This window comes from Takifugu rubripes, chromosome 20, assembly GCF_901000725.2.
Source record: "Takifugu rubripes chromosome 20, fTakRub1.2, whole genome shotgun sequence".
Classification (NCBI taxonomy): Eukaryota; Metazoa; Chordata; class Actinopteri; order Tetraodontiformes; family Tetraodontidae; genus Takifugu; species Takifugu rubripes.
Genome location: NC_042304.1, coordinates 13,456,318 through 13,472,748, shown reverse-complemented (window position 1 = coordinate 13,472,748; position 16,431 = coordinate 13,456,318). Strand labels below are relative to the sequence as shown.

General features: G+C 47.2%; 2 protein-coding genes across 3 annotated transcripts in view; one reads left to right on the top strand and one right to left on the bottom strand.

Moving 5' to 3' along the window:
- The window catches only part of hmcn1 (hemicentin 1), a 47,972-nt gene extending 35,782 nt beyond the window's left edge, over positions 1–12,190 (top strand). Inside the window, exons 69-107 of one of the 2 annotated variants that reach the window (XM_029827856.1) lie at positions 36–226; positions 315–396; positions 527–663; positions 744–885; positions 991–1,135; positions 1,221–1,348; positions 1,422–1,578; positions 1,691–1,812; positions 1,908–2,072; positions 2,172–2,279; positions 2,371–2,508; positions 2,580–2,714; positions 2,807–3,076; positions 3,177–3,367; positions 3,484–3,697; positions 3,770–3,904; positions 4,004–4,194; positions 4,279–4,360; positions 4,472–4,741; positions 4,828–4,998; positions 5,076–5,246; positions 5,364–5,534; positions 5,624–5,794; positions 5,922–6,092; positions 6,232–6,402; positions 6,481–6,627; positions 6,706–6,843; positions 6,916–7,037; positions 7,658–7,895; positions 8,001–8,063; positions 8,199–8,318; positions 8,419–8,553; positions 8,625–8,738; positions 8,820–8,945; positions 9,020–9,148; positions 9,957–10,331; positions 10,612–10,731; positions 10,813–10,939; positions 11,055–12,190. In XM_029827856.1, coding sequence (XP_029683716.1) covers positions 36–226; positions 315–396; positions 527–663; positions 744–885; positions 991–1,135; positions 1,221–1,348; positions 1,422–1,578; positions 1,691–1,812; positions 1,908–2,072; positions 2,172–2,279; positions 2,371–2,508; positions 2,580–2,714; positions 2,807–3,076; positions 3,177–3,367; positions 3,484–3,697; positions 3,770–3,904; positions 4,004–4,194; positions 4,279–4,360; positions 4,472–4,741; positions 4,828–4,998; positions 5,076–5,246; positions 5,364–5,534; positions 5,624–5,794; positions 5,922–6,092; positions 6,232–6,402; positions 6,481–6,627; positions 6,706–6,843; positions 6,916–7,037; positions 7,658–7,895; positions 8,001–8,063; positions 8,199–8,318; positions 8,419–8,553; positions 8,625–8,738; positions 8,820–8,945; positions 9,020–9,148; positions 9,957–10,331; positions 10,612–10,731; positions 10,813–10,939; positions 11,055–11,421 — 6,350 coding nt within the window. In that variant the 3' untranslated portion in view covers positions 11,422–12,190. The remainder of the gene's footprint in view (positions 1–35; positions 227–314; positions 397–526; positions 664–743; positions 886–990; positions 1,136–1,220; positions 1,349–1,421; positions 1,579–1,690; positions 1,813–1,907; positions 2,073–2,171; positions 2,280–2,370; positions 2,509–2,579; positions 2,715–2,806; positions 3,077–3,176; positions 3,368–3,483; positions 3,698–3,769; positions 3,905–4,003; positions 4,195–4,278; positions 4,361–4,471; positions 4,742–4,827; positions 4,999–5,075; positions 5,247–5,363; positions 5,535–5,623; positions 5,795–5,921; positions 6,093–6,231; positions 6,403–6,480; positions 6,628–6,705; positions 6,844–6,915; positions 7,038–7,657; positions 7,896–8,000; positions 8,064–8,198; positions 8,319–8,418; positions 8,554–8,624; positions 8,739–8,819; positions 8,946–9,019; positions 9,149–9,956; positions 10,332–10,611; positions 10,732–10,812; positions 10,940–11,054) is intronic. The other variant, XM_029827857.1, reaches the window with a different exon arrangement.
- A 2-nt stretch (positions 12,191–12,192) lies between these two features.
- arpc5b (actin related protein 2/3 complex, subunit 5B) lies at positions 12,193–15,122 on the bottom strand. Its single transcript, XM_003978434.3, has 4 exons — positions 14,842–15,122; positions 14,162–14,234; positions 13,870–14,046; positions 12,193–13,649 (listed from the first exon to the last, which is right to left on the bottom strand). Exons 1-4 carry the CDS (start codon positions 14,979–14,981, stop codon positions 13,587–13,589), a joined length of 453 nt encoding a protein of 150 aa, XP_003978483.1. The 5' UTR covers positions 14,982–15,122; the 3' UTR covers positions 12,193–13,586.
- Positions 15,123–16,431: the final 1,309 nt, after the last annotated feature.

Here is a 16,431-nt window from a genome sequence, read left to right as displayed (position 1 = left end):
GTGTGTTTATGTTCTGATTGTCGGAACCCTGTCAGATCCTCCACACATAAATGGCTCTAGCGTGGCAACAGAAGTATCAGTAATTGTTAATAACGCCCTGGAGCTTCGGTGTGAGGCCTCAGGCATCCCCATGCCCTCTTTGACCTGGCTGAAGGATGGACGCCCACTCAGCGACGGCCTGCGTGTTCTTCAGGGAGGAGAGGTGCTCCGTGTAGCTTCAGCCCAAGTCAGTGCCCAGAGAGCGATGCCATGAAATCGAATTTTATCATGTCACATATGTTAAAACCACACATTATACCACCTTTTACATTCAGTTGGAGGACACTGGTAGATACAGCTGCTTAGCCAACAGTCCAGCAGGAGATGACGACAAAGAATTCCTAGTCCGAGTGCACGGTGAGTACCAAAAGCATGTCATATGTGACCCAATCTGAAGTGACAAACAAACTTAGATTCCTTTTTACTCGATCAATCTGAATATTTGTGGTATAAAAGTAGGTCAGTTTCCATTTCTGTCCCGTTGTAGTTCCTCCTAATATCGCGGGGGAGCGTAAACCTCAGGACGTGTCCGTGCTGCTGAACAGGCAGGTGACTTTGGAGTGCAGGTCCGATGCTGTTCCACCTCCTACTCTGACCTGGCTCAAAGATGGCCAACCACTGCAGGTTGGATATCAGTCAAATAAAATAAATGCAAAAATGATCTAATGCAATCTTTTAAAATGTCCCTATAAACGCTTGCATAGGCCTCTGCTCGTGTGCGCATTCTTTCCAGCGGGCGCTACCTACAGATCAACCAGGCTGAGCCTGGTGACGAAGCGCAGTATACCTGTGTGTCCAGCAACATCGCAGGCAAAACCACACGACAGTTCAACTTGGCCGTACACGGTAGGGTGTCCGCGACAGATACTGTCACGCATGTTTAATTATTCATGCCGCTAAAGCCGTTACCTGTCACTAAATGACTGACAAGCTGCAGCATGTGTTCCTCAGTGGCCCCGAGTATCAGGGAAGGTCCTCAGACAGTGTCAGCCCCCATCAATAAGTCAGCAGTCCTTGAATGTATTGTAAATGGAGTGCCCCCACCTCAAGTTACCTGGAGAAAACACGGGGCCATTTTAGCAGGAAACAACCCCAGGTAAATAAATACCACATGCTGTCTTCTGTATTATTAATTTCCAGGATATCATTTCTGTAACTGCTTCTGTTATAAATACTTGCAGGTACAGATTTGTAGAGGATGGTTCATTACACATAACGTCTGCTCAGGTGACCGACACCGGTCGCTATCTGTGCATGGCAACCAATCAGGCTGGAAGCCAGCGCAAGAGAGTGGACCTACAAGTGTATGGTAGGCCACTCTCCAGATATAAAAACACATGACTAACTCTGAGCAACCCAGTAATCTTTCTGTTTATTTTCAGTCCCTCCTTCCATCTCTGACGGTCGTCTGAATGTGACGGTTACAGTCAATGTTCAGACCACTTTGTCCTGCGAGGCCTCGGGCATACCCAAGCCCACTGTGACATGGAGGAAAAATGGTCGAGTCATCAATACTGACCAGAATCAGAATATGTACAGGTTGATCCAGGTTTTCTCCCTCTCTGTTTTCTCATTCAAGTTTGTTTCCTATATAAAATATACATAAATATATATACTTATATACCTTTGTGTTTTAAATGATTGCTTCCAGATTACTGACCTCAGGATCGCTGGTGGTTATAGCACCTACAGTGGAAGACTCGGCTGTATATGAATGTGCAGTCTCTAACGAAGCGGGGGTAGACTCCAGATTCATCAACCTCACAGTCCACGGTGAGGGAAAAATGTCATGGCTTGTTTAAATCATGCAATCATGTCGATGATTAGTTCCTACACACTGTGTGCATTAATGTAATCTGTTCCTCTAGTTCCTCCATTCATAGCAGATGAACCCTCTGAGATTGTTGTAACCAGACGGTCCCCAGTGGTCATTGGCTGTACTGCATCAGGTGTCCCAGAGCCCACAATTAAGTGGAGCAAGGATGGCGTCACTCTTGGGGAAGAGGATCGAGGCTACAGCCTCCTGCCCACAGGTGATCAATGGATGTTTTGGTGTTTTGCCAAACACTCCAAAATACTGCTGTAAGATTATCCTTTTTTTATTATTTTGATGTGACATGTGACAATGACAGGTCCATTAGAAATCACTTCAGCTGAGCTCAGTCACATGGGACGCTACACTTGCACAGCTAAGAATGCTGCTGGGTCCACCCACCGCCACATGCAGCTCACAGTGCAGGGTAACAGCACATTCAAATGAATTATGTGTTTTACAGGAAATGGTCTAAGCAGTTGAAATAAGGTGTAAATTCCCTTTATTTATATTGTCAGAGGTGCCAGCGATTGAGTCTCATCCCTCCAGCCTGGATGTGATCCTAAATAATCCCATCACTTTGCCCTGTAGGGCCACAGGCTCACCCAGACCCACCATCAGCTGGCAAAAGGAGGGCATCAGTATATCAACCACAGGTAATGACTCCACTTCGTGCACGTGTGTGTTTCAGGAAACATGACCTCATCACGCTTTTGCTGTGTATCAGGTGGAAGTTTTACAGTGCTCCCTAACGGGAGTCTGCAGATCTCCAAGACCTCCGTGTCAGACTCTGGAACATACATGTGTGTGGCTCAAAACCCTGCAGGAACTGCGCTGGGAAAGATCAAGCTCAAAGTGCAAGGTAGCGGGATAAACTCGAGCTAGTCTAACCTTTAAACTGATAAAATTCTTTACATAAAGTATCACATATTCACTTTTCTGTGTCCCCTGAAGTCCCTCCAGTGATCAGCTCAGAGACTCAAACGTACCTGGCAGCTGTAGACTCCTCTGTGATGCTACAGTGCCAAGCCGATGGTTCTCCTGCACCGTCTGTCACCTGGCACAAAGACGGGCAACCACTAGCCGAATCTGTACGGCGGCGTGTGCTCAGCTCAGGATCCCTCCAACTCGCCTTTATCCAATCAGATGATACGGGACGATACACTTGCACTGCGGTCAACCCGGCAGGGGCCGTCAGCCTTGAGATGAGCCTCACTGTTCAAGGTAGGTTTCATTAGAGTTCAATATCAGCCACCAGCCACTGAAATTCTGTTATATATATTTTTCATTTTACTGAACATAACATGAAAATGTACCTTTGCAGTCCCACCTTCCATACGTGGTGGAGAGCAGGAGGTGGCAGCGGTGGAAAACAGTCAGGTGCAGCTGATGTGTGTGGCAGAGGGTGTTCCTCAGCCCAGTTTGCACTGGGAGAAAGACGGTCACCCCCTCACTGAAAGCCTTGGGGAGCCCACAATCCTGCCCTCTGGAGAGCTCATAATAGACAGCGTACAAGTAAGCTTAGCAGCATTTGTGTAGGGTCTTGGAAGATGCTTATCCTACTAAATTTGTGAACCTTCAACCATCATAAAGAGCCAAACTTTTTCTGTCTGCTGCCGTTTCTTTACCAGCCTGAAGATGCTGGCAGGTATATCTGCGTCGCCACAAATGAAGTCGGCCAGGACAGCGGGACAGTGACCCTGTCTGTCCAAACCCACCCCGTCTTTACTGAGCTGCTCGGAGACGTGGCCCTCAAAAAAGGGGCGCGCCTCCTGCTGGCCTGTGGGGTTAACGGCATCCCAACGCCTCATATCACGTGGGCATTTAACAACAAGATTGTCCCAGGTATAAATTCACAGGTTAAATAAAAAAATTGCATATTAGTAAAGTTTTTCATCTACTGTTGTGCTGTTTTAGTTCACTATGATCACATGAACGGCCACAGCGAGCTGGTGATCGAAAGAGTGACCAAAGAGGACTCTGGCACCTACAGTTGTGTGGCTGAGAACAGAGTAGGAACCATCAAGTCCCTGGGATTCGTCAGTGTTTTAGGTGACTGTTCATTAACAATCAAATCAAATGTCCTGATGCATTCGGCCATTAGATACACACACAATCAAACTGTAGACAAGTCATTCTGTTTGTCTACAGAACCCCCCATCATTGACGGGGACCTCCACTCTAACCGTATTGAGCCCCTGGGTGGCAATGCCATCTTGAATTGTGAGGTACGGGGAGACCCCTTGCCCACCGTCCGCTGGAGCAAAAATGGGATACACATCAACATCAGCAACCGCATCCGTCAGCTGAACAACGGCTCTTTGGCGATCTACGGCACAGTGGTACGGTAATCTGCACGATGGCACCGAGAAGGGACGAGTGTGGGACCGTGATGGTGAAATGTGCTTCCGTTGAATTTCGTACAGAGTGAGGATGCAGGCAGCTACATGTGCGTCGCAACTAATGATGCAGGAGTGGTCGAAAGGAGCGTCACCCTCACATTACAGCGTAAGAATCCGTCATCTGCTAGTCAGGGGAAAAAAGGACACAGAAATAAAGGGTGACGGGAGGAAAGAGTGGATGAAATTATGAGAATCAATGTAATTTTCCTTCTTTCAGGTGCACCCACCATCACAGAGGAGCCAGTGGATACTGTCGTGGATGCTGGTTCTACAGTCATGCTGAACTGTCAAGCAGAGGGTGAGCCCACCCCCACGATAGAGTGGTCACAGCAGGGGCGCCCCCTGCTGGGCAGCGATCGCTTCTCCAGCCTGTCCGATGGTTCCCTCAGGATCAGCGGTGCTCAGAAGGAGGACACGGCAGAATATGAATGCGTGGCCAGAAACCTGATGGGATCAGTGCTCGTCAGGGTTTCCCTCACTGTGCAAGGTAAGCATCACTCTGTGGGACTGGTCACCAGTAAGAAAAACATAAAATAAAACGATTAAAAACAAAACCCTTCATTGGTTTTCCAGTTCATGGTGGATTCTCGGAGTGGGCAGAGTGGGGTCTTTGCAGTGTGTCTTGTGGTATCGGAGCACAGAAGAGGCTCAGACAGTGTAACAAACCTCTGCCTGCTAACGGCGGACGTCGTTGTGCTGGTTCAGACACGGAGATACGCACCTGCCAGGGAAAGCCCTGCCCTGGTGAGGATCCTACAGCTGCCCTGTCCAGAGGTGGCTGTGCAAGTGGTAACAAAATCTGCACCTCTGTCCCCGTACAGTGGATGGGAACTGGTCAGAGTGGTCGGTCTGGGAGGAATGCTCACGCACCTGCGGTCAGGGCAACAGAACCAGGGTGCGGACCTGCAGTGACCCCCCAGCTCAGCATGGAGGCCGACTTTGTGAAGGGAAGGCAGTGGAGGTGATCATGTGCAGCATCAGACAGTGTCCAGGTAGCTTTGTCTTTGCATTAGAGCCTAATTAATGCTTGGCTTATATTACACATCTCATGATATGTCAATAGTTCACAGTTTAACCTGCAAACTAACAATGTGTTCATACTTGTATAGTGGCTGGTAACTGGGGGGCTTGGCTACCATGGAGTCCATGCAGTGAGACCTGTGGGAAGGGCATGCAGTCCAGAATACGGCTGTGCAACAACCCTCCTCCAGCATTTGATGGCCCACAGTGCGAAGGCTCAGACACCCAAATCCAAGTGTGCAAAGAGAGACTTTGTCCAGGTCAATTTCTAAATGATGCAGAAGGTGCATGCTGATGTCTGCTGCCTCTGTTCATCACTGTTTAAATGCTCCTCATGCTTTGCCTACAGTGGATGGAAAATGGTCGTCCTGGGTGAGCTGGGGAGCCTGCAGCGTCTCGTGTGGGGGTGGAACCAGACAGAGGACACGCCTCTGTGCTAGTCCCGCTCCCCAGCACGGTGGCCGGCAGTGTGAAGGCAGCGATGTGCACATTGACTTCTGCAACAGTGACCCTTGTCCCGGTGAGTCGGATTCCATTTTGTTTACTTTGGTAATCTTAATGAACAAAGAGGTCAAACTATACTTCCCATCTTTCCATCTGCATGTAAAATGTTGCTTTTTCTTTACAAATCTGACTATTCTTCGCAGTCAGTGGTAACTGGGGACCATGGAGTACCTGGGGCAGCTGTAGTAAGACGTGTAATGGAGGTCAGATGAGGCGCTACAGAACGTGTGACAACCCCAGACCTGCCAATGGCGGGAGAGCGTGTGCTGGTGGAGATACACAAATCCAGAGGTGCAGCACGGCAAACTGTCCCGGTGAGCCAGCATGTTTGAGAGAGGCAACACGCTTATAAAAAGCAGAAATAGGGTCGAATGTGACGTTGCCCACTGTTCAGCGTGGCCTGGCTTTGGCCCAGACAAAAGTGCAACAGCCATTTCAATGTTTTTTTTGCAGTGGATGGTAACTGGGGCTCGTGGCAGCTGTGGGGAGAATGCTCTGCTTCCTGCGGAGGTGGCCAGAGGTCACGCCTCCGTCTTTGTAATAACCCATCCACGAGTAACGGTGGTCGACCATGTCCAGGAGACTCTTCTCAACTATCCAGGTGTAACATGCAGCCATGCCCAGGTAGCCTTTTTTTTTTTTTAAACACGTGTGCGTATGAGTTGAGTCCACAAAAGATTCCTTAAAGCTTGTTTTTAACAGGCGGGCCACAGAAAGCCAGAGGAAACGTCATAGGGAACATCAATGACATTGAGTTTGGTGTCGCCTTCCTCAACGCCACCATTACTACCAGTCAGACGGGCAGCAAATTCATCAAGGCCACCATTACTAATGTACCCAGGACATTAGGTCAGTTCTCAAGTGATACAGAACAATCACATTTTTTAGAGATTCTCCTAGTAATTGAGGAATATGCATTGTGCCAAGGTCCTGCCATGAGAAAGCTTGTCTCCATCCTGAACCCCATCTACTGGACCACAGCTCAGGAAGTAGGTGAAGCTGTCAATGGCTACACGTTAACGGAGGGCATCTTCAGACGGGAGACACAGGTGGAGTTTGCCACAGGTAAGATAGAACACTCCGGATGTTGAAGCTGGTGCCTCAAAGCTGCTATTTCTGACAATATCAACTGGGCAGGTGAAATTCTGAGGATGACCCACATTGCCAGAGGTCTGGACTCAGATGGAGCCCTGCTGCTCGACATCGTAGTGAATGGACACATTCGTCTGCTCCCCTCGCATGCTGACGTCAGCATCAAGGTAAATAAGATGCTGATGTCCAGTACAACCTGTTGATTTTACACATAATTGTATACCGTATTGGCCCGAATATAAGACGGTGTTTTTTGCGTTGAAACAAGACTGAAAAAGTGGGGGTCGTCTTACATTCGCGGTCTAGACATTATACCCATTCACAACGCTAGATGGTGCCAGATATATTTGAAGCGAATGCTGAACTTAACGTCCCAGGGAAAAGCGAACCCCTGTCACGAAGAAGAAAAATAAAAATAGCGGTAGCACGAAGAAGAAAAATAAAAAATAGCGGTAAGAAAGAAAAGAGAAGAAAATAAGAGAAGAGATAACAGAAAATAGAGAAATGTAGCGACAATCTGGAGAAAAGTGGGTCGAAGATATAATCATTTGTTTCAGATGTACTGTAATTATTTTCTGTATAAAAATTAAATTTGGTGTTCAAAAAGTCTTTTTTCAAACTTGAGTCTTGAAAAAGAGGGGGTCGTCTTATAATCAGGGTCGTCTTATATTCGGGCCAATACGGTATACAGCGTATTAGGTACTGTAGGTATAGTTGTTGTTCAGTTACCAAATAAATGCAGCTGCATTTTAACACCAAAGTTGCTTCACATGTCTGTTGGACCCAGGACTACACGGAGGACTACATCCAGACGGGGCCTGGTCACCTGTACGCCCTTTCCACCCGCATGTTCAGCATCGACAGGGAGAGTGTGCCTTACTCCTGGAACCACACCATTACCTACAACTTGTCCAAGGGGAAGATGCCCTATCTTGTGGAGACGCTGCGTGCAACGGCCATCGGTGCTGTCTACCACCCCCTGGAGGAGATGCTGGAGTACAGCATCCAAGCCAGCATCCTCAAAGGTGAGACTATTTAACTGTGGAAAGAAATGATGGCAACATTTTCCCAATGTTGCATCCAGACTTTTATGCCCCAAATGGAAATGTAATGCTGGTTTGTGATTGCAGGAGATCGCAGTAACCAGTGTCCTCATGGCTTCTCCTTAGTGCCTGCTGGCCCCTACTGTGCAGGTAAGCTTCACCACAGTGTGTTACTGAGCAGGAAAATCCTGCCTATCATGTGGTTAGAAGCCCTTTAGAGCTGCGCCCACAGAACTTCAGATTAAAAATGAGCGTGTCCTAAATGTGTCCCGTTGTGTTCTGCAGACGAGAACGAATGTGAGGTTGGTAACCCCTGTTCTCATGCTTGTCATAACACCATGGGCACCTATCACTGCTCCTGTCCACGTGGCCTGACGATCTCAGCTGACGGCAGGACCTGCCAGGGTATATACAACCAGCCCCCTCACCGGCGTCATCGCAACCCTCACAAATAGCTCAGTGTCTTTAAACCCCCCCCCCCCCCCCATGATCTCTCTTCTCACAGACATCGATGAGTGTTCCCTGGAGGGGAAGGTGTGCCACAACGGGCAGGACTGCGAGAACACCATTGGCTCGTACAGATGCGTGATGCGCTGCGGGCGTGGTTTCAGGAGAACGGCCGACGGCCTCAGCTGCACGGGTACATCAGCGATCTTTATTGACCGTTTGCTGCGACGGAAGCCTCTGATAGCAACTGTCGGTGTTACGCAGATATAAACGAGTGCCAGGAGTCCAGTCCCTGCAATCAGCGCTGTCTTAACACAGTCGGTAGCTACCGCTGTGCCTGCGAACCCGGATTTCAGCTACGGAACCGTCGCTGTATAGGTACAAGAGCTGCGTCTACACACGACATGCTTCCTTTTTTTTGCACGGGTGCACCCTGTCAGCCTCCTGTCGTCACCGCAGATATAAACGAGTGCAGACAGAGGGTGTGTCGCATTGATCAGCAGTGTAAAAACACACGGGGGGGTTACACCTGCATCGACCTGTGTCCCAGCGGTATGACCAAAGCGGCCAACGGGACCTGTATTGGTAAGCACACGCAACCTTTCGACGACTACTGTTTGTAATTGTCCCCCGATGACGTCTTTCCCGGTCTCCTCTAGACGTGGACGAGTGCAGAGACGGGACGCATCAGTGCCGATACAATCAGATCTGCGAGAACACGAGAGGCAGCTACCACTGCACCTGCCCACGCGGATACAGATCCCAAGGAGTGGGGCGCCCCTGCGTCGGTACGTCCCCCCCCCGTCCCATCAAACACAGGGAGATGATTGTCCTTGTGTGAACTTCCGTGTAGCTCAGGATACTTTGTCACCTAAGAGCGCATGTCAAGCAAGCCACACCGAGCCTGCACTGCTTCCTTCCCATCATCCCGCTGGCTTCCTGTCTGCTTGCCATCACCTGCACCTTCATCTCTGCTGTTGCTGCTTACAGCTCTGAAATAGATCAAATGTCCATCTAACTCAGTGTTACACAGGTCTTGCAAAGACTAAATGCATGGTTCCAGGTTCCCTTGAGTCCTTGATTGGTGTGAGCTTTTAAAACGACATCAGAGGAGGGGAAAGTGAAGGGCGACCAGCATAGAGAAAACAGACCAGCACCAGGACCGTACATCCCTTCTTCTCCCTGTTTTCCTCTCAGTCTTTTCCATGTTTGACTTCTGGCCGTACCCTTCAGTGTCTCGACATTAACACGGAACGTCTGTCTTTGTGACATATTTACAGTATCTGCCATGAATTGACCTTTGTACCGGATATCAATTCCTCAGATAAGCTGCAAACTTGTTCCAGTATTGAATTTTAATTATTTCATGTACTTTTTGAGACCAATACGTTTCTGTCTCAGGGACATGAAACTGTATTGATACACATCTGGGTAATTGACCTATACCCTTTTGTCCCCTTCCCTCTCGTCTCCCTCCTCCTTTTTCCTGGCCTTCACCACTTGGTGTGATCTTTTCTATTATTTCCCTCATTGTTCCATTCCTTCCTGTTGGTCTTCTCATTTCCTGGTGCTGGTCTTTCTCTGTGTTGAGGGCAGACATAAATGAGTGCGGGCAGCTGCCACAGCCCTGTGCCCACCACTGCGTCAACACTCCTGGTAGCTTCAAGTGCACCTGCCCACCGGGGCGCCACCTGCTGGGCGATGGCAAGTCCTGCGCGGGGCTGGAGCGCCTGCCCAGCTATGAGACTTACTCATACAGCTACCAGTCCTCCCAGTCCTCTCCTGGACGCAGCCCCTACCAGGAGCTGTACCACAATCTGGCCTACCAGAGTTTCCACTCCCACACGGGCACCACAGGGGGGCGCTACAGGGGCCGGAGCCGCAGAGAGACTCCGGCACGTTCTTCACAGCAGGGTTTTGACTCCAGCACTTGTCCAAAGGGGTTTGAGTCCAAGGGGGACTCCTGCTTAGGTAACTATTAGGGATGTACTGAAACAATAGTGGCAATGGATATCAGTCCGTAACAGACACAAGCTGCTTCAGGTATCCGCGGCAACGTGAATATTGGTGTTTTATTACAGTGAGATCATGCTTTAAACACTGGGTTCAATTCAGTAATTGATGTCTAAACTGAGACTAAAGTCAGATTGGTGCATCCAGACTAGCTGCAGTGGTGGTTTAATGTTCATCTCTCCTTTTTACCGTAACATCCCGCGTGTGTGCGCGTGTCCACGTGTGTGTGTACCATCAGACATCAACGAGTGTGAGGTGAGGGATGTCTGTCAGCACGAGTGTGTCAACACACCGGGGAGCCACAGATGCCTCTGTCCTGCTGGATATCGCCTCATGACCAACGGGAAGACGTGCCAAGGTCAGCACCTCCTGCCCCTCCCAGCATCCTCCGATAGAACGCGCACATGGTGACAATAATAAGCTGCTTTTGTACGTGAAGATATAGACGAGTGCCTGGAAGAGAACATCCAGTGTGGAGCGAACCAGATGTGCTTTAACGTGCGAGGGAGTTACCAGTGCATCGAGACTCCGTGTCCCCCCAACTACCAAAGGGATCCCACCACGGGGTAAAGAAGAGCAGAGCTATCTTTAGGCTGTCCATCATCAGATAATCTAACTTTGAATGTGTTGTTTGTATATTTGTGCTATATTTCCTCATGCTATATTTGCTGATCTTTCCAGTTTTTGCCTGAAGAACTGCCCGCCCAATGATTTGGAGTGTGCGCTCAGCCCTTCTGCTGTGGAGTACAAGCTGCTGGCGCTTCCCTTCGGCATCGCCGCCAACCAAGACCTGATCCGGCTGGTGGCCTACACGCAGGACGGGGTGATGCACCCCAGGACCACCTTCCTCGGCGTGGACGAGGACACCACGTTACCCTTCGCCCTCCGGGATGAGAACATGAAGGGGGTGCTCTTCACCACGCAGGCGCTCCGAGAGCCACGCACGTATCGCATGAAGGTGCGAGCCCTCTCGTACAGCCAGGGCGGAGGCATCGAGTACCAGATGACCTTCATTGTCTACATTGCCGTCTCCACTTACCCTTACTGAAAGCACTTTAAAGGACACGGGACAAAGATGGGGGTGTGGGACGAAGCAGGAGTGGTTTTGGAAAAGCTTCCACATCAGGAAATGGACTGAAAAACAGACTTTGACTTCAGTACAAGAGCACAGAGGTCACCACGGGTCACCGGGGGTCAATCAGAGGCCTGGATGAAGCCTCACTTTTGCTATTTTTGCTACAACACTTTGATTTATTTATAGAAGCCAAAATATTTTTCCTCCTCGAACCAAAGCAGCCCAACTGGCTCGCTCAGATTGGATTCCACTCATCTCAAATTGTCTTAAATTTACGTGAAACTTTTTCTTTAACTTATTGGGAGTTGCTTGAACAAAAAACAGCAGTTCCTGCCTGTGTTAAGTGTCATCAGTCAGCAGGTGAGATCAGACTGCACGTCCTCAGGTGGAGGCCGATCAAACACACACACACACACACTGCAGTCAGTATTCTGTTCTCCTTTTGAGATGTATTTTATTTTCATCCTTTGTACTGTAAATATGTTATTTTTCTTCACGTATGTCCGTACTGTAACCATTTTGTAATAAAAGTCCTTCACTTCCAGCAGATGTAATTAATGTAACTTCCACTTTTAAATTGAACTGAAAGGTTCAATTTACAATAGAAGTAAATGACTCATCTTGGTAAAAAAAATCCCCTTAATTTATCTGTAATTATATCGTGTTTGTCACAATCAATACTCAAGTTTCTAGTGTAAATAAAGAACCAAGTTCAGATAAAGAACTCCGGCGACAGTCATGATCAGCATTCAGACTTTTTATTTCAGTCAAAAAAAAAAAAAAAAAAGCACAAACAGAACCAGAATATTGAGTAAGGCAGCTTGAACAACAGTTTGGTTTCTTCTTTGCACCAGAGGAGCGTCGCTGGTGCAGAAGAAGAAAGCAGACGGGTCTCCGTTGTGTTCTCCACGTGAAGCCAGTTACTGCATGAGCAAACAGATGAGCCTCTGAACGTCTGGCAGCAGCTGTGGCCACACGACGGCGCAGCAGCGGAAAGCAAAAACGTCATTCCTCCGTCTGCAGATCAGTTTATTCCATTTAAGATTGATTTTTTATCAAATGCTCGTTTGAAACACAGCTGCGACCAAACCATCGACGTGAGCTGCATCGTTTGGATGAAAGCAACAGAAATCATTTGGCAACAGACAGGATCTCCCCAACAAGGCAGATCAAACTTTAGCATTTTCCTCAGTGGTCTAAAAAATATATGGAAATTAATTATTAAAGTAACAACATGTCTTCCTACTGTTGAAACTATAAATTTACTTATATTTCATACAAAAATTCACTTTTTCCCCCCATAGAGTCACATTAACGTACAAAAGACAGATATGAAAATGCTCGATAAAAATACTAAAGATCTGTGGGATCATGCAAATACCTTTAATCAAATAAAATTCTCTCATCTTTGAGATGATATTAATCTACCTTTGAGCAGTGTATGTGTGGTTTTTTTTAATTTTATTAAGTAGGGATTTATTCACGAGGCAAAAAAGATTAAAGACCAAGATAAGTGTTTAATCTGGGATTACTTTGATAATGACTGAAGTCTGATGGAGGAGATGGGACATTTTCCTGGAAGTAGAGATGAATTCCAGCTTTTTAAAGATGATATATGCACACTTAATGCACAGTGGCAGAAAGAGGAGGGAGACTTTATATCAGATGGGCAAAACAGAAACACGGGATTAGTAAAATCAGTGACAGTGAAAGCTGTCAATCTTTATTTATGCAGGGTTTCTTTTTTTTCTTTAAATTTGAGGGCTAAACTGATCCAATCATGAATGAATTAGTAACTAATTTTGTGGAAACCTCGGTTCCCAGTGGGAACGGCTGCGGCGTGCAGCGGGTCATGAACAGGGACAGACGGGTGTGACGTGAGCTGTAGCACCCTGGGAGGAACTTACAAGGCTGTGATGATGCACAGGGAGAAAGGAGAGAACTCTTTCTTTAAACCGGTGCGAGCCTGGTTGGATTATTATTTTTGTCTGAGACGCAGCAGCGTCTGACCTCACACTGGTTTAAAAATCAGCTTCTCCTCCGGGTCACCGTGCTGCCTGTCAGGTCAGGTGAACAGTACAGAGCAGATTCGGTTCTCCTCAATCCGACCTGGAGTGAACCGACCCTTCCTTCACCTCCTACACCGTCTTTCTCGCCGTTAGTACCCTGACGATGCTGCCAACTCCTCCGGCTGCCAGAGCCTGAAGACGTGGGAGGAGAAACGCGGGTCATCATTTAAGGCCATATTAAAACCTCAGTCGTTCCCATTGTTCACAACATTCAGCAGGTGGCTACTTGCTACACTGCGTTTATTTAAGTTTCTATTGAGACTGCAGTTAATTTTACATCTGGAACAGGCTACATCAATGTCATGAGGATTTCAGAATGAATATTGTTTGTGCCAGAAGTGTAAACATTCACCTTTTCATGCCACTGCAGAAGGACCGCGCTGCTATTCTCCGACGGCCTCTCGAAGCCTTTGTAGATGTATTTCATCAGCAGGTCCACGCCGTTCCTGTCCAGAGACTGCACGCCTTTCTCAATGTCACTGCTCTTGAAGGCGGTGAGCACCTTCAGCACCAAACCTTCTGCACGATCCTGCAGATGGAAAACAGTTGATTCCCCTCCAGTCAATGTGTACACATGACTGCACGGGTTTATGGGGGGAAAGAGGTCCAGGAAACCTGGACAAAGGAGTCAATAACAAGCCCACCTTGACGTTCTGGTTCTTAGTATTGATGGGTGGGTTCTTTAGAACAGCATGTAAAGCTTCCATAAGGTTTCCTGTGCAAGGATGGTTAAGAATGCAACAGCAAAATAAGGGTGTGACCCTAAATCACGGCAGCTCCTATTAATACAGCCTGTTCATAAATAATGAAACTCTGTACATCCTCCTTTCCATAATATCTGAGCACTGTTGTGATCGCTTAAATGAAGGAATTCTCCAGAACAACGTGAGCTCTGACATAATGAACAGAAGCGTTTATTTTGAACTCAAACCCAACAGATGCTTCTCCATCAGCATCCAATCTTGATCTCCACTAAATCACCTTCTCCGGTTAATCACTGAATGAGATCGCGGGTTTCTACCAGGAAAAGAAAGCCAAAATGGAGCGACAGGTGCATGATTACCCTCTCCAAAGGGTATCAAAAAGAGTGACAGTTTGCGTAAAGAACCTGTTCTGTCTTGGGGAAGGTATCCCAGGAATGTGACAGTCAGGCAAGTCTGGACAGTAACTGGCCTACTTTGGAAAACCGACGCACAGCGGGACCGACTATAAAATACTGTAATTCCACCATTCGATGTGTGCCAGAACACAAGGATTCACAAAGCTGTCCCTATAAATGTCAGAGCATGCTAACATGCGGCTAGGCTAATCATGAAAAGGATATTGTCTGATGAGGGAGTCCACCTCTGCCTCGTCCGGACCCAGTTGGTTTTCTCCTCCGTCCTCCTCGTCCACAAATTTGTTCTCGTCGTACTCGTCCACATCCACTCGCCTAAAGCGGGCGGACATGGTGCTCTTGGACATATCGGCGGCGGTCTGGTTGCTTTAAGCTTATCCGAAGAGAACCCGAGTAGAAGTTCAAATCTGGCCTTTTTTCGGTGCTACTGCTGTCACAGGAGGCAGCTTCCTGACTTCCGCCTCCTCTTCTGTCTGATTTTTGGTGTGGCGCGCACGATATTACCCTCTAGTGGACAGCAAGTGTAACTACACGTCACCGTATGTAGTTCCTAATTTTGGCCAGTAGAGGGAAACCAAACATAAGAAATCAATCAAATAGCTGCTAACGCGTTGAACTACTTAATCAATTAATTTCATTAATTTCAACGCTAAAAGTTTAAGAACATGTTGTTAACGTAATATTAATAATATCACATATGAACGCATCTCTAGACATTTAACTCCCCCCCTTTAAATACATATACGGTTTGCTGCATCACATTCAGACACCATATTCCTTTTAGCAGTTGTGTGCTTCGCATCTTTCTATTGTATGCATTTATACACAAATGTTGACTTTTGAACCAGACATATTAACAATTAAATGTTCCTTACATTGGCAATCATTGTACCATATGACTCGTTGTCACAGAATATTAAATGAGTAGGCTAGAGTAATCGTTTTGAAGTAACTGAAAATAAATTTCCCATTGTATCAATAACATTTTATGATTTTATGATTTATTTTAAGTTCAAAACGTATTAATCAGATTTCAGAGGCCACGTCTCTTTGTGATGTATCTTTAATTAAATGATGTTCCCCTTTCTTCTTGGCCCAGACATAAAATGACACCAGTGAAGCAAAAATCATATTAAAGATGAAGCAATAAAGTCTCAGTAAAGTCTCTCAAAAACCTTGACGTCAGTGTGAACATAAAGAATTATAGTTACCCAGAATACCAACTTATTATTTATGATTGCAGAACATCCACTTGCTTTGACAAGACGAGGCCACACAAAGCTGCTGCCTTTACTCATACGCACGCTCATGCACGCTAACTGGGGGGTGATGCAAGAGCGTAATATCCCAGAATTCCTTACATACAATTCATTCACCAGTTTGCACGAGATTTCACTTAAGAGAACTCACACTGTGATAAAATGACCAGACGTGTGTGTGTGTGCGTGTGTGTGTGCGTGTGTGTGTGTGTGTGTGAGAAGGTTGAGTCACCACTACTAACTGACCCTGACGCTTTGATTTATTTACCTGAGCAGTGACTTCAGAGACCACCTCAGCAGCTGCCTGATGTCAGAGTTTCTTCTGCGTCACACTTTTTTCCTCTACATGCAGGAAAACAGACACACTTTCCACCTTTTTGCCTCTTCGCCCACTTATCTGTATTTAAATCAAAGAGACATGTTAGGATAAACAGTCGGCACACGCTTATCGAGCCGCAGGAGCAGAGGGGTGAAACATTTTGAGAGGACCACATTGACGTGACCTTTTCTGGGAATCCATTAAATAAAAGATGACTTC

What these genes read in the sequence shown, in the direction of transcription:
- arpc5b (XM_003978434.3), bottom strand. Translation starts at nt 14,981, where the DNA reads ATGTCCAAGAGCACCATGTCCGCCCGCTTTAGGCGAGTGGATGTGGAC. An exon ending in GTGGACTCCCTCATCAGACA is followed by an intron (nt 14,235 to 14,841) that starts ATATCCTTTTCA and finishes CCATCCTTGCAC; the next exon opens with AGGAAACCTTATGGAAGCTT. An exon ending in CTAAGAACCAGAACGTCAAG is followed by an intron (nt 14,047 to 14,161) that starts GTGGGCTTGTTA and finishes TTCCATCTGCAG; the next exon opens with GATCGTGCAGAAGGTTTGGT.